Raw genomic sequence first — 17,350 nt, 5'->3', positions numbered from 1 at the left:
GAGAGATGCTGATGAAGAGTGAGCTACTTGTATCAGGTGGTCACTTGAGACTGTGTTGGTGTCTCCTGCCTGGAGGGGAGATGGGAGGGTAGAGAGGGTTAGAAACTGGCAAAACGGTCACGAAAGGAGAGACTGGAGTGAGGGAGCGGGCTGACTCATTAGGGGGAGAGTATATGGGAGTATGTAGTAAGGTGTATATAGGCTTATGTGTCACAGACTGACTTGATTTGTAAACTTTGACTTAGAGCACAATAAAAATTATTTTTTTAAAAAATTGACAATTTCCATGTGATCAAGTACAGGACAAGAATATTTAACTATCCTCATATTACTTGTTTTCTGAATAGCATTTCATATGATTGACTGTTTCCAATATCTCGAAAATTTTTTTTGCTTTTTTGATATCATTTTCATCTGGCTTTCCTCGTGAATTAATGGTGGTGCTTTCTAGTATGCTGTCATGGATTGAATTGTGTCCCCTAAAAATACCTGTCAACTTGGCTAGGTCATGATTCCCTTGTATGACTGTATGATTGCCTACCATTTTATCTTCTGATGTGATTTCCCTATATGTTGTAAATCCTATCACTATGGTATAGTAAGATGGATTAGTGGCAGCTATATTTATATTGGTGAGGTCTGAAAGATTAAGTAGGGTCTTAAGCCAATATCTTTTGAGATATAAAAGAGAAAAGCAAGCAGAGAGATGGGGGACCTCATATCACAAAGAAAGCAACGCCAGGAGCAGAATGTGTTCTTTGCACTTGAGGTTCCTGTGCTGAGATGCTCCCAGACCCAGGGAAGACTGATGCACCACAAGGACCTTCCTCCAGAGCTGACAGAGAGAGAAAGCCTTCCCCTGGAGCTGATGCCCTGAATTTGGACTCGTAGCCTGCTAGACTATGAGGGAATATATTTCTCTTGTTAAAGCCATCCACTTGTAGTATTTCTGTTATATCAGAACTGGATAGCTAAGAAGCTAAGACATATGCCTTTGATGGGTCTTCTTCTGACTAGACTGGTTTGCCTCAGGAATCTGTCCTGGCCCCACATCTTATCTCCATTTATACTGTTTCCCTATGTGACCATATCCAGTCTTACCATTTTAATTCCCATGGGTATGCTAATGACCCTCAGATGTTTGCTGTGGACTCAGATCTCTCTCTCTTAAGCTTCATTCTGCGTATTCAATTATCTGCTTGACATCTCCACTTTCATTTTAGTAGAAATCTGAAACTCAACGTATTAAAAAGAGAATTCTTGTCTCACCCACTATTATCTGCAATTATCTCCATTTCAGTAAAATGGAATCTCCATTGGCTCAGTGGTGAGGGAACTCAAACTCTCTATATGCTTGAAGAACAGATGTAATGAGATTTGAAAATTCTGGGAAGACTGTGTAGAGCATGAGGCATTAGATTTCAGTATTTCTCATGTAGACGGCATACAGGTGTTGTCAAATACCAGTTATTGACCTAGATTTTCATGGAGATAATGAACATTGGGATTAAAAAAGCCAAGAACTGCATTATCCATAAGCTAAATAGGTCATCAGCAGGTTCAGTGTATTATCCCAGATGATGGAACCAGGTTCCAATTTCTTCAATAAATTTGATTGGCAGGCCAGGAGATGGTAGTGACAATGATGAAAAAGGATTAGAGTGTAGTGTAGACAAATGGCAATAGTTTCAGAAGAGACATATTACTCCATGATGGAGGAAGAACAGTATTGAATTTTTTCAGATAGCTAGATAATTCTAACATTCCATTTCTGGGTACAAGGGGGTCTAGTGTATGAGAAAGTAAATGTTCACTTGAAAGGACTGCAAAAGGAGCAATGTCCCTTGGAAAAAACCAGGAGCCTTCCTTTTTAGGGGCTGAATATATTAATATGGTTACGAAGGAATGTGATGGGCAAAGCAGAATAAAATATGCATTGTGGTAAGGTGGGGGAGGAACTAGTAAAAGAAAAAAGAGAGAAGGAAGGCATGATAATTAGTTAAAGACACAGTTTGGGCAGTAACCAAAGATGCCAGAGGGGAGAATCATGGTGGGATTTGCCGGCCTCAGAATCTCATTGAGAATCTTACAGGCTTTCTTAGATGTATTTTCCCTAGCTCCAAGGAGAGTTCTGGGATTAATTATTGAAACTTTTTGCGAGTTGATCTCTTAATTTTTATATGAAATGGGATTAGAAAAAGATGTTTTATAGTCTCTCTGTTCTGCTTGTCCAAAATTTGGGAAGCTGACTCCTTGATAAAGCAAGGGATATCAGGAAAACAGTATTTTAAAATATAGGCCAACAGTTTCTTCAAAAGAATTTGAATGTTCAATTTTTAGTCACGAGTTTAATATATATTCTATGTACAGGTACTCCCTGGTTTACGATGGGGTTTCATTCCAAAGACTCTGTCGTAAATTGGTTCTGATGTAAGTCGAATACCTTTTTTTTTTTATGTTTTCATTATTATTGCCTTTTGTTATCAGTATCTTCATAGATTTGATTCTTATTTGTCTTTGGGTGTTGGCATAAGAATGGTTAACATCAGCAAATTATGTGCTGCAGCATTGTATATAGTACATGTTACTAATGATTAGATTTAAAAAACATAATTTTAGTGCGGTTCGTGGTAACTTGAATAAGTTGGGGACTACCTGTATTTTATTCAAACTCTGGATCTGTAAAGTAGTTTTTAAATACCTCATTATTAAAAAATGAGCAATTTGAGAAACATTGGGAAAAAATACATAAAGCTAAATATAAAAAACATCCAACAATATACCCACAAACCAGATTAATGTTTTGTCACTTTTATTTTAGATCTTATCTTAAAGGAAGAAAAACATCTTTGTTGTTTATTATAAAAATAACTTTAAAAGTTTTGAGGTTTAACCTCAACACTTACTATGTGAAGTAATAGTAGAGAATCTCTAGGAATCTGCTATATTTTCTTCATACATTTCAGCAGAGTCTCCATACATCAGCAGTGCGTTAGAACTTTATCCAAACTTGACTTGCCCACCTCCACCCACCACTGGGCTCCAGAGTTAATTGCTTTATATCAATGGTCATAAATAAACATTCTTACTGGACATATTATGACTATTACATCATTTTTCAAGAGGTTAATGAAAGGCCACAGTGTATTTTCTGTCATCTCTTCTAATATAGCCTGCAACCCATTTAAGTTATCAGCTCTTTCCAACTGCTGTGTTTTTCTGTTTTCACTGAAAGAGAAATACTACCCACCATGTCATAGAGTCAAACTGGGTCTAGGAGATGAACTAAGGACACACTTTCAAAGAATTCACTGATGTTTCATTTTCATCACGTTATTCCAAAAAGCAGAATACTTTGTCTCAGGACTGGACTGTTTTTCACATAGAAGCGGTTTGTATGGTATAAAAATTACAGGTTTTTGAAGCCTAGGAGTTCTAGATTCATATCCTATCTCATTTATTTTCTAACTATGTGATTGGGTGATTTATCTAATTTTTCCGATTCTCATTTTCCTCATCTGAAAAATCAGGATGAAGAGAGCTACATTACAGGGTTTTTAAATTTTAAAAGTAGCATTCCTCTTTTTTGTAATACAAATAAGACTTATAGTAGAAAGTACACACAATTTTAGCCATTTTCTTCAACTTTATTGTCTAGCAAGTTATTACTAAAACTGGTATTTGAAAGTTAATTTTCCTGAACTTTTTTGTCTTACCCTCTTTATCTTGGTAGATGGGAAAAATCTGGCCCATTTTGAAAACATTTATAGCTATTAAAATACTTTAAAATTGCCACTTTCATAAGAAAACTTGTGTCTAGTTTACTGTTGTCAAATCTACAGGTATAATGGAATTGCTTTTTGTTTTACTGTCTATGAAACATTTTGCAGGGCAACTCCCTAGCAATACCCTGAATGCTGCTTCCTATCAGTTTTTTATTCAGTATGGAACAGTACAAAACAGGACATGTTAAGAAAAAAAAAGTCGGTAGATACATGTAAAATCTTCAGTTTTGCATATTAACTTCTCAGAGTTAATAAAACCATAAAATTTGAGATTTAATATCAGAAAGTTACCTTTTTCCTACTTGAAATACTCTACATTATGCATTTATCTTCTTTAGAAATTAAGACAGTATTTTATGAAAGTACTAAAATACCTAATTTCCATAACTTACCTAATTCAACTCAGAAAGAAAAAATGATTTTTTTTTTAAATCTATAATCAAGGTAAAGTTTTTGTCTTATGAACAAAATTAGATTTTTTTTTTTTTTTTACTACGTAGAAAACAGCCTAAACTAATTTGTGTGCAAGTGTGTTTGACTCTCCTAAGGGGAATATTCACACTGTGTTTTTTTTTTTCATACCCATATTTCTTTGACACATTATTTCACTTATAGTACCATATACCACTTCTCACACTTTTTTATGGAAATCGAAGTTGTATTAAAAGAATCCAGTGAATTGTTGCAGGGGGAGAAAAGCCGTCTGTTCTATTTCTAATTATATATCCAAGTCTGCTCTGCGAATGCACTTTTCAAGTAGCTGCCTTCTTCCCTAATTTTTAAGTGCACCGTATCAGTCTGTGAAGGGTTTGAATAGCTGTGCAGTGTTTAAAGGCTCCTTTCCCTTTTTGTCGTGGCAGTCAAGTTTGTAATAATAGGACACTGCTTCAATCAGGTGTTATGTTATGGAGGAAGGGACTGTAACATGCCAAACATAACTTTGCTTTGCTTTATGGATTCAATCTGAAATAGATGAAAAAGAATTTAAAAAGCCAAAGAGTGCCAATTCAAATTTTTAAAATCCAAATTACTGATCTTTTTTTATCTAGTATTCTTGAAAGAAATTGTAAATAATTCTTAATGGAAGAACTGTTCTTTGAAATGTTTATTCCTCAAACACCAAAATAATATTAAAATGCATGAACTATTCAGAGGATCTGTGCTCCAACATGGAATGATTATTTTGATTATTTTAAAGATTAGCCTCCTATGACACTCTACCTGGAGGCATCAGCTTATCTGTTCCTTAAGCAACCTGCATTTCATTTTCTCCCACAGGGCACTGGAGAACTTACAGCAAAATCAGGCAGTTCAGGTGGCAGTATTATCACTCTAAATGTGCTTTGGGCTTCTGTGTAATTATACAGGCATTTCAAATGAAAGGTGAATTCAAATGTTATTGGAGGGCTAGGCTGAGAAGAAGGCCTATGGTGAAATGAAAAATGCCTTTATGAATTTAGCTTAGTTCATATTGTGATGGAATGTCACACAAATGCCCTGGTCTGAAATCTCTGAAAATAGTCACTGAAAATTTGACTTCTTGGTTCATGATTTTCCCTTCTCATTTTAAGTAGCTTTTTTTTTATCGTAAGGTGTTCAGGAAAACAGACTTAACATTTGTTTATAAAAGTAAGAGCATGTAGATTGTTTCTTTCATGAAAAGAGCATTAATTATGCACCCTCTGTTTCCCTAGTTTTAGATGATGATACATGGGGAATCTTAATAGGAAAGCAGCAGATAACTGGACTTTCATCAGGAGGGCCTACAAAGAAAAGCAAGGGCAGTGACGGGTCAGTGGTAGAATCCTCCTCTTTCATACGGGAGACCCGTGTTCAGTTTCTGGCCAGTGCACCTCAAGCTCAGCTAGCACTCCCTGTCGGTGGAGGCTTGTGTGTTGCTATGATATGAAGAAGTTTCAGTGGAGTCTTCAGACAGACAGGCTTAGGAAGAAGGGGCTGGCAATCTACTTCCAAAAATCAGCCAAACCGTATGGGTCACATCGGTCAGATCTTACTGTGCATGGGTTCACCATGAAAAATGGGACAACTCTACAGCAGATAATAACAACATAGAGAGGCAACTATGTACTTCCCCTGGAAAATCATTCAAGACCACATTTAATCAAATATGATGTTTGAGGGGTACAAGCTCTAAGTGCTTATGTGTGCGGGGAAAAAAAATCACTCTGGGATGGGTGCTATTCAATGGGAGTTTCAGGATGAACTTCATAAGAAACTGTAAGGAATAGAAGAATCTAGAATATGAAAAAAATGCAAAAGTGTATTTTATATTATACAGTTACATCATCAAAATCTGGAAAATGTAGCTTTGAAAAATCTGATAATTGTCAGAGATTAAGTCTTTTTCATATTGAGAGTTGTATTTTTCCACATTTAGATCTTAAAAGTATAAAAACAATAAATAGTGGATGTGCTTTGTAAAATTGAGAGTATTAGAAAATAATAGAACCCAAATGAGAAATATATGGGTAATATATAGGGTCACTATGCGTCGGAATTGACTCGACAGCAACAGGTTTCTTTTTTTTTTTTAATATGACTTTGTGGTTTACCTGATATGAGTATGATTTTCCTAATGTATTTGACTATGACTTATCTAATGTATTTGCATAACATTTCCTAATTTAAGGTTAGAAGGTTATCTTCCTGTACTGATCTATGCTAGAAGCAGTGGTTCTTGTGCCTTTCTTGTTATTTAATATTTTTTAGGAAACCTTTTCATTTTTGTTTACAATTAAATTACTGTATAGTTGTTCATAATACGTCATTTATTTCTATTCTGTCTTGAACTTTGGTCCTCTCCCATTTTTGTACTGCATTTATTATAATTTTTCATTGTTCCTTTTTTTTTTTCATTATGTCTTGCTAAGGTCTATCTCTTTATCTTTTCAAATAATCAGCTTTAGCTTTAGTAATATTGTTTTATTATTGATGCTAACTTCATTTTTATGCTGACCTTTATTTTCTTTGTTCTTATTTCTTTGAGTTTATGTATTTGTTTTTGCTCTTTATCCATCTTCTTGAGTTAGTTGAATGCTGAAGTCCATATTTAAACATTTTAGTTGTTTGTTTAATAAGTGTATTTAAAGCTATATATATTTTCTTCTAAGTCTGTTTTATAGCTGTCTCACACATTTTGATGCATAGTTTTTTAAAATTATCATTCAGTTCTAAGTATTAGATTTTTTCTTACACCTTTCCTTCTTTTTCTCACCTTTCCTTCATTTAAAAGAACAGTATAACCCAGGTACTGTTGGTAACTTTGCCTAGATGAGGGTTTCTCAACCTCAGCATTATTTATGTTTGGGGCGAGATAATTCTTTGGTATGGGGGCTGGCCTGTGCATGGTGGAGGTTAACAGCATATCTGGCCTCTAACCATTGGAAGGCAGTAGCATACTCTGGTAGTGCTAACCAAAAATTTCTTCTGACACTGCCAGATGTCCTCCAAGGGCAAAAATATCTTCTGTTGAGAACCACTGGCCTAAGATCACAAGGTAATTTAGTGGCAGATTCTACATTAGAATCCAGATCTTTTAAAACCATGGAAGTCACTACTCTCTATTTAGTTTAGCTTATAGAGTTACAATACCAAATAGAATGTTCAGTAAATGTTATAATATGAACTTAAAAATGTCTGTCATATGCTTCCTTAGAAAGCTAGAAATATAAGTACCATATGATCCAGTAATCTTACCCCTAGGAATATGTCCTAGAGAAATAAGAGTCATCACATGAATAGACAGATGCACACCCATGCTCATTGCAGCATTGTTCACAATAGCAAAAAGGTGGAAACCACCTAGATGCCCATCAACAGATAGATGGATAAACAAACTATGGTACATACCCACAGTGGAGTACTATGTCACAATAAAGAATAATGATGACTCTGCGAAGCATCTCACAACATGGATGAATCTGGAGGGCATTATGCTAAGTAAAATAAGTCAATCACAAAAGGATAAATATTGTATGAGACCACTACCATAAAAGCTCATGAGAAGGTTTACACACAAAAAGAAACAGTCTTTGATGGTTATGAGGGAGAGGAGGGGTGGGATGGAAAAATACTAAATAGACAATAGATAAGTGGTAACTTCGGAGAAGGGTAAGAGAGTACAAGGCAAGGTCATGGAAGCTCCATAGATACATCTAAACTCCCTGAGGGACTGAATTGCTGGGTTGAAGTCTGTGAAGTCAGACCAGAATTACTAGCCTGACAGAGACTGGAAAAACCCCAAGGGTATGGCCCCCAGACATCCTTTTAGCTTAGTAATGAATTCACTCCTGAGGTTTACCCTTCATCCAAAGATTAGACAGGCCATCAAACAAAATGAGACTAAAGGGACACGCCAGCCCAAGGGCAAGGACTGGAAGTCAGGGGGGACAAGAAAGCTAGTGATAGGGAGCCCAAGGTTGAGAAGGGAGAGTGTTGACATGTCCTGGAGTTGTTAACCAATGTCATAAAACAATAAGTGTACTAACTGTTTAATGAGAAGCTAGTTTGTTCTGTAAACCTTCGTCTGAAGTACAATAAAAAAAAAAGTCTGTCATAAAAGAAAAGCCTGTTTCTGATATGAACTAAATATGGATTACGATATGACTTTAAGTATTTCCACATAATCATTTTAGTGATCTGCATGGAATTTTTTCCCCTTCCAGTGATATCTTTTTACATGATGTCATTAATAATTCCCTGTGCGATCTTGGCATTATCTTCTTTAAACTTGATTATCTGTCTTGAAAATGAGAATGATGCTTGTCTACAAACTAGATAATTACGGTGGCAGAGGTGGGAGTTAATATTATAATGTACTGTGAACTCAGAGAACAAAGTGCTAAGTAAGCATTTAAACATCGAGAGATAATGAACCAGTTAGTTTCAATACCTGGTTGCAATTTGAATATTATAGACCTAAGTGAAATATTAAAGGCTTTTAATATATAAAGTCAATGACTATGACACTGCCACTCTATTAGGATCATTAGTCACTAAATTAGAAAAAAAAGAAAAGAAAAAACTCCTTAAAAATGAAAGGCTAGAGGCTTCTTTTGAATCCTGCATTTAAAAATACAGCATAGTGGGTATGTTATTGGAATTCACTTCAAGTTTTCTAAAGTAACTGTGGAAAATGTATTTTAACCTTTTGGAAATTTACATTAATTTAATGGTTTGAAAAAGTTAGATAATTAGTCGAGAAACAGATATAAAAATAAGTCAAGTTTGACAAAAAGTATGTATAAAAGTTTCAGCTAAACTACTAAAAACTACCAGCATCTTTTAAAACACTGTGATAGTTTAAATTACCGTGCTAAAACAGTGTATCTACAAGAAGAGTATGCAAAATATTTATTTAGAAACTTTTGAAAGCTAGGCCTAAGTAACAAAAATATACAAAAGAGTAGGATTAAAACCTGTTTGAGAAACTTAACCTACAAATAAAATTACATCACAAGAATTATAAAATAAAAAATATGCATATCATTTGGTTATGGAAATTTGTTACGATTCATAATATATTGCCAGATGTTAAGCTCATAAATTTTTAGGACATTTGCTTAGAGATTAAGAGCTGTGAATTCTGCCATAGTCATTACTTCTTTTAGGCCTTGGGAAAGTTACCTAAGCTGAGCCTCATTTTTCTCAAAGGATTTCCATCAACTTTAAATGAAATAATACCTGTGAAAGACTTAGTACAGTGATGGGTGCTAATAAATTTTAAATACTATCATTGTTATTATTTTAATTATTATAAACTGGAGAGAACACAACAGAGTACAGTTACCTTTAATTCAAGATAATATTTGCTAATTGTCATGAATTTGGTATATACCTGGTATCTACTTTTCAACAATTAGAGTTATTGTTTTGGCTTATTTTCCAGTCACAGTGCTTGTGAAGGGTGAGATAAGGTGAGCTGGGGAAAATATAGCTCATAATGAAATAAAAAGCATTCTGAAAACCCTACTTTCTGCCTGTGAGAATATTAGCATAGAAAATATTAGAAAATTTTTTGGTGAATGAGAAAGGATTGCTGAAAACATTTGTAATACAGAATTAATTTGTGGAGGAAATCTCAATGTAAAAAATGTTACCTGGACAGAGAAATACAGGCATATATAGAAACACATATGTACATGTATGGATATATATATATATATACACACACACACACATATATATAATCAACTCGAAGGTACTGGGTTTTTTGGGGTTTATATATAATCTCCACAATGTGCCAACTACAGTACAAGGGGCCAAAGTGGTCAAATGCCACCGTTACTACTAACTGCATGGCAAGGATCAGTATGAATCCAGTTCCCACCTGGACATACATGCAGACTTCACCTTCCCATGTCTCTGTGACCCTTGCTGCCAGCCACTTCCAAGGCACTTTATCTCTGACTCTCACCACCAAGAATTAGGTCAGACCTCATCCCCAGCCACTCTGAGCCATGTCAAGACACACAAGTTAGGACTCTGTCTTTCTTCATTGACTGTCCAAGCAGCATTCCTGTGTCACTCAGTCTTCACAACTTTGGATTCTGCCTTTACTACAGCCTGTACAGCCCTACCCTGAATTAGCCACGCAGAGTTAAGCCAGGGTCTCATTGCCCCTTGTGGGATCATTCATTCTCTAGAATAGCTCACAAAATTTACAGAGATGATTGTCTATACTTATAGTTACCCATTTATTAAAACCAGTAAGGATACAAGGAAAGAGACACAAGCAAGGTCTAGAAGACATGCTACTCGAGGCTTCTGCTGTCTCCAGGGGCATGGCATCCTCTCTCATGCATGGATCTTCTCAGCAATGAAGGAAGCCCCAAAAAGAAAGCTCCCAATTCCGGGGCCCCTTATAATAGTCATTGGGACCTCAATGCATAAGCATGGCACAATGAATGTGCACGATTGACTGCATCATGCCCTCTTCCCTTTCTGAGGCCTGTGACTAGGGTGGGGCCTGTGTAGCCTCTACTCATTTGCACATGTTTAAATGTTAACTGGTTGTTTTAGAAAACCAAAGACACCTTGATTGCACAAGACATTCCAAGGGCTATTTTCAGGAACCATATACACATGTATCTGTTTATATAAAATGCCTTCATTGTAATGATACTCCATTGAAATAAGAGCTCCCCTGCATGCTTAAGTTAAAATGCTGAATGGTATAAACCAAACCATTTGCCATGAAGTCTCCTCCAATTCAGGCGACGCTGGGCGTGTCAGAGTAGAGCTGTGCTCCGTAGGGTTTTCACTGGCTGATTTTTTGGAAGTAGATTGCCAGGCTATTCTTCTGAAGTACCTCCGGGTGGACTCCAACAACCTCCAACCTTTTGGTTCACACTTGAGCATGTTAACCATTTGCACCACCCAGGATCACACACACTCTCTTTTCTTTCTCTCTTTCTATATGTATATATGTGTGTGTATCCATGTGTGTGATATGTATATATACACATACACACTTGCCTCTTATATGAATAAGATAAAAATATTGTTTTGTAAATATTTAACCTAAAAATACAAGTGTACAATCAAAACCTTAATGAATAACTTAGGTTCTTGAATTATCAACAGTCATGGGTTTTTTTTTTTTTTTTATATTTTATAATTATAAATTAACATGCATAGGTTTTTCAGCAAGTACATTGGCAATGCTGCTTTTGTTTTAAGTTTATTTGCAACTTATATTTCACTCCCATATTTAAATTTAGGTATCTTACTAAACATGATTATGCCTAACTTGATATAAGGAAAGATTAGTCAATGAATTTATTTTTTGAACATCTAATATATTCAGGCTCTCTCAAAAACATTCTAAAGAAAAAAATATATAAGGAATAGTTACTGCTGTTCAGGAAATTTTATTTTATTAAGGATCTAAGACTTACACCCATTGTAGCACGAATACCCTGAATAAAGCCATGAAGATGAAAAAGCTCAGAATGTCTTTGAGGGTTATTGAGTTGGTCAGGTTGGTAACTTCTTATAAATGCTTTATTTAGTGGACATATTTTCAAATGTGAATTTGTCAAATGAATTATAGTCTGAAACATTGACTTCTTTTAAATACCAAAAATGTGCACGCACACACACACACATACACACACATACCCCAAACATATCTATCATGTTTTCAGAAGAAATTTGGATTAATTATCATTAATAAACACATAGCAAGTAATTATTTGTATTTTGGGAATCTTTACATATCTTTTCTCAAACATAATTCCATTTGTTTAAATAGAAGTGCATTGGTTGTAAATTAGCTTTGAACCCTAGTGGTGTGGTGGTTAAATGCTACGGCTGCTAACCAAGAGGTTGGCAGTTCAAATACGCCAGGGGCTCATTGGAAACTCTATGGGGCAGTTCTGCTCTGTCCTATAGGGTTGCTATGAGTCGGAATCGACTTGACGGCAGTGGGTTTTTTATCAGTTTCCAAGGGGCATAGCTGTATTAATACTTTTGCACGTTTTACAACAAATTAAAAATTTAAAAAATTATAATGGTTTATAACATTACTATAAACTATAATTATTTTCCCAAATATATTTTTGTAAACATTGTCGAAATTTGGTATTTGTTTATATGTTTGCCAGTGTTCCTATTAGTTGTGAAAAAATTATATTCAGCAACATTAGATATGGTACAAACTCATAAGATTAATGCTCTGTGATATAACACAAATAAGTATGGTATAGCTTGCCTTTAAATACATATATTTATACCCATCTGTATGTCACTGTGTTTGTATAAGGAAAAGATAAAGCCTTTTTGCCCCCTCACATGGAAGGGACAGAATATTGTCCCCATATAATGAAAATGAAAATGAAAAGTTGGCATAATAAGAATATTTAGGAGATAATCCTCTTTTGCTTTGTTACCTGGTTTTTCTTCCCCCCATTTTGGCCAACAGGAGTAGAAATAGAGTATAATGTTTAGAGGAAACACTGTGTGTTTGTGTGTGGGGGGAGGGGTAAGAGGAGGAAGAATCATTTCATTCTGACAACAAGTTGAATCTGCTTTTCACCTCAAGATTGTAAAATAAAACTGACAGTAAAAACGTGCTAATATAAATAGCTGGATAGCAGCTAGGTGCTGTGTCATTGTATTTACCTGTATAGTTATGAATGTTGCATTTGGGAAACTTTATATAGCTCAGAACAGTAAATCTAGGACCATATGACACTAGATGAGACTGGCAATGTGTGTGCGTTAGTACAGAGGATAAATAGATAACAATGCTGTGACTATCAGAAGAATATGAAATACAAAGGCCTTCTTTCCTGAGATTCTTCATGTGAAACTCGCTGGTTGTTTTCAGAATTCTTATGATTTAATACAAAATGCTGCATGTGCTCCTTTGGTACAAAACCAAATTTAAGATGAGATTTTATAGCTGAAGAAAAAAGTGAATAAATAACTGGGATTTGAAATGTCTAGGATTTCCACTTCTTTGCTTAATGCTGTTTGCAGTCAGATGAACTTTTTCTTCTGTGTACTTCCTTGCTGTTTGCAGAAAGATGAACTGCTTCTTTTGTGTGTTTCCTTTCAGTATATCTTAATTCACCACAGAACTGACTAATTTGCTATCATTTCTGCAGGTTTCTGCCATTTATTAAGCCAGGTTTAATGTTTAAGGCAAAGTTAAGAGTTCTGTCAGGTAATAGTAAAATGCCTCCATTAACAATATATTACCAATACTCAGCAGAAGTCAGTAATGTCACCTGCTATAAAACAAGGTTGAGTAGAAACTCTTCTTTTAAAAGACCAATTTAGAATTCATGATAAGCTGAACATCTCTGTATAAACATATATCACTTCTTTGTGTATAGACATTTAGATTATCTGGTCTAAAGTGAATTGGCTATTTCAGCTCCGGTATAGCAAATTTATATCAATCTTCCTAACAAACTGCTGGAGAAATTAATATAACAGAGTTAGATAATATTACATTTCCATGTAATGATTAATTTAGTTTTACATAAGAACTATCATATATTAAAATGAATGTTTATGAAATCGCCTTAAATTAGCAAAATTAATCTAACATTTAAATCCTAGATATATTCCAAAAAACTCAATTCAAAAGTAGAATTCTGTCTGGTTCAGAAATGACAGAACGTGTCGGATTTTAAGTCTGTTACATAGGGTCACTATGAGTCAGAATTGACTCGATGGAATGGTTTTGGTTTTTTTTGGTGTATACATTTGATTATATCTATCAAATGTTAATATTCTGGCTGATAACTATAAAAAAAAATATAGAACAGTATAATTAGGAAGTACTCAATCTACATATATTCTTAGTCCTTTACTCATGCTCTCAGCCATAAGCAGATATTCAAGGTCACCTAGAAAATGGATGACAAGGGGGTTTGTGGAAGCTGGTCAAAATAGTCAGTACAATCCATGCAAATATAAAACAACTACATAAGAGGAAAGCCAGTTTTACTGTGGAAGCCTCTCAGTCACTCTGCTTGGTCTAGAAAAATTAATGATCATCTTCCCACGGCAAGGCTATCTCAGGGTGGACAGGTTGAGAGTGACTAGCCACACTTGTCAGAACCTGACATTGCTTCACCATTTCTTATCATGCACTGACTCTAATAAAATGTGTTTAGTATCCTGAACTACTTTTTGCTAGAAGATTTGTGACTTCCGTCACAGATGTATACACTCAACAAGCTGATAGATATAAAATGCCTATATATATATACACACATGTGCATATATGTTTGTATACACACACTTATATAATAAATATAAATGATAATGCCTTTTAGTATAAGGCAAAGGGCCATTATCACTTTTATTTATCATATATTGTTTACATTCACATGGTACAATGAATAGAGTAGTCAATAAACGTTAAGTATAGTCGCTATGAGCCCAGATGAGCCTGAATCCACTAGACAGCACACAGCACAACAAGGACTTATGTGTCCATGTGTACATATAGTCATTCCTTTATCATGTCATTGAGCTTGAAGTATATGTTTCTTTTTGGCAGGAGGTATTTCATTCAGTTCATTCAAAAAGACAAGAAGTTCACTGACCCCAATATTTACATTTAGAAGGTAAACCATTTTAAAATATGACTCGACGGCACTTGGTTTTGGAGTATTAATTTTCACAGCAGTATATGTATGTAGTAGTATTTAGATATATATCATAATTATTTTCAATGGTAAATGAGATACTGTATTATGAAAAAATGGAAAATATTAGATACTCTTAAGTACTGTTTGGATTGCAGTAAATAAAACAATAGCTTTACTAAGAGCTACCTTTTAGTTTCCATAATTTAAGTATTTTTTATATAGATAATCTCATTTAAATATATAATAATCCTTACAGATAAGCATTACTATTATTTGATTTTACAGGTGATGAATATAAGGTTTAGAATTTTATTACCTTTCTCAATGTCATATAGTTAACAAGTGGCCAAGTAAGAAGTGGAAGTTAGTCTTTGCTTAATCAAAACACTGCTGACAACCAAACGCTCAGTAAGTCAGCCACAACTCTTATTATCGTCATCATCCCTATTATTATATATAGATGAAAAATGCCATAATTATCCGCTAGGAGTTAACGCTAGTTCTTCAGGAAATACTCTCCATTACCTCTGCTCAGACATTTGTATGTCTGTTTCTTTTTTCTATTAGTATCATTAAGTTCACTATTATAAAAGATGGTGAAACACCATTCAAAAAAAAAGAAAAAAGGAAGGGAGGAAATACAAAGATACAAAGAACAAAGAAGATTTACAGTAACAACAGTGGTCTTATTCCTATATACTAAGTGAAAGAGCTGTCAGAAAATTTCTGCATTGTATCTCCTGTTTTTCAAAAAACATTTTTCAGGGTATGAATTTGTGAAGATCTCATGATACAAGATATCCCATGCATTAGCCACTTTGTCCTAAAAGAGCATTTTTTACTTATTATATTGTCTTCCTAGTGCTCTGCTCTCCCTCCAATAACACTTTGATGCACTATTCATCTTATCTGTTCAGAAGCAGTAACTACATTCCTGCTCAGCCATCACACTGCTTCCAGTACAGTGTGTTTCAGTAATAAATAAAGTGCATACTTTAAGTGAAAGTATACATTTTCCAAATACGTAAGTCTCTGGCATATTTCTAGAGGGCATGACAGAATATTGATGTTATTGTTTAATGGCAACACTCACTTCTTTCTAGGAGCAATTTTTGATGAATCTGCCAAGAAGGATGATGAGGTGTTTCGCACAGCAGTTGGTGACCTCAACCAGAACGAGGAGATCTTACAGACTGAGAAAATCACATTTTCAGTGACATTTGTTGATGGCAACAACCCATTTCAAGCAGTTCAAGAAGGTAAGACCCATTAGAACTTCACTTTTTTTGTTTGGTTGCTTTTTGTTTTGTTTTGATTCAACTGAAATGGGAATAAGATTAGATTTGTCAAAACCCTTAAACATGGACATAATTTTTTTGCAGTTTTGATGTTGTCGCTTTTCTTCCAGAGTGCAGTTTTGTAGAGGTTTATCCTGTATTCCACTTCTTGAAGGGCAGAATGTGGGAAGTTATTGTTTTGATTGAAATGTAGTATAAAAATGGACATAAATATTTACAACTAAAAGCTTTGCAACATTTTATGACGTAAAATTCGTAAATGAGAAATGTCTTAAAAATGTGATTTTATATCAGATATTTTACTTTGAGCATCTTTGAGGTAACTGCCACCTTGAGTGTTGTTACACTTGCAATGACATTTCAGGTGTATTCATGACATATGTATTGATGCAAAGAGAACCTTTGGACACTACATACAAATCAAAGGTTTTGCAGTGGAATCCTAACATACCAACCTGAGATATAAATGTTTGACTTTATACTGTGTGCCAAATATTAAAGCACTTTCCTCTATTCTCTCTGTATACTTGAGTCAATTGACTTTTTTCATAGGTACCAAAAGATACAGGAAAAATTATTTTAATTTTACTTTTCTGGAATAATCATCCCTATGAATGAAGGTTTTGATTGAAAGAGCTTAGACTAATAGAATTTAATTTTTGGTGCTATTAATCTAGTTAAATATTTAACCCCATGATTAGGAAAACACTCATTGTTTATGAAAGTATTTGCTGCTAGTCTGTTTTATGTTTTATTGAGATAATATATTTCGATAATATGTAACAAATATAAATGTATTTAGTCGAATGAAGTCATTGCTTCATTAAAAATTTGGCAGAAGAAAAGACAAATGCAATATTAAACATGGTTAAGTTTGGCAGGAACATTTTTTAAATACAAATATTGAAGAGGTAAGGGAATTAGACATAAATGTCTAAAAATGTGTCATTTTCATTTACTGTTGTATCTTTGGATATTTAGGTTACCATTATTAGAATATATTTTTGACCAGTAGCACTGTACACTCTTGAAACTTACTTATGTTTACTTCTGTTAGAGAATTAATATAATAATTGGTAATGTGGATGATTGTCCTTGTTAATTTAGAAAAGGGAAAAAACTTTTTTAATGAGAT

At 34.4% G+C, this 17,350-nt stretch overlaps 1 protein-coding gene across 2 annotated transcripts in view; it reads left to right on the top strand.

Moving 5' to 3' along the window:
• Positions 1–17,350, top strand: part of GRID2 (glutamate ionotropic receptor delta type subunit 2) — a 1,644,765-nt gene that overhangs the window by 299,872 nt on the left and 1,327,543 nt on the right. For both annotated transcript variants that reach the window (XM_010594048.3, XM_003414078.4), the window contains exon 2: positions 16,021–16,176. In XM_010594048.3, coding sequence (XP_010592350.1) covers positions 16,021–16,176 — 156 coding nt within the window. The remainder of the gene's footprint in view (positions 1–16,020; positions 16,177–17,350) is intronic.

Source organism: Loxodonta africana, chromosome 5 (genome assembly GCF_030014295.1).
Source record: "Loxodonta africana isolate mLoxAfr1 chromosome 5, mLoxAfr1.hap2, whole genome shotgun sequence".
Taxonomy (NCBI): domain Eukaryota; kingdom Metazoa; phylum Chordata; class Mammalia; order Proboscidea; family Elephantidae; genus Loxodonta; species Loxodonta africana.
This window is presented reverse-complemented; position numbering and strand designations above follow the sequence as displayed.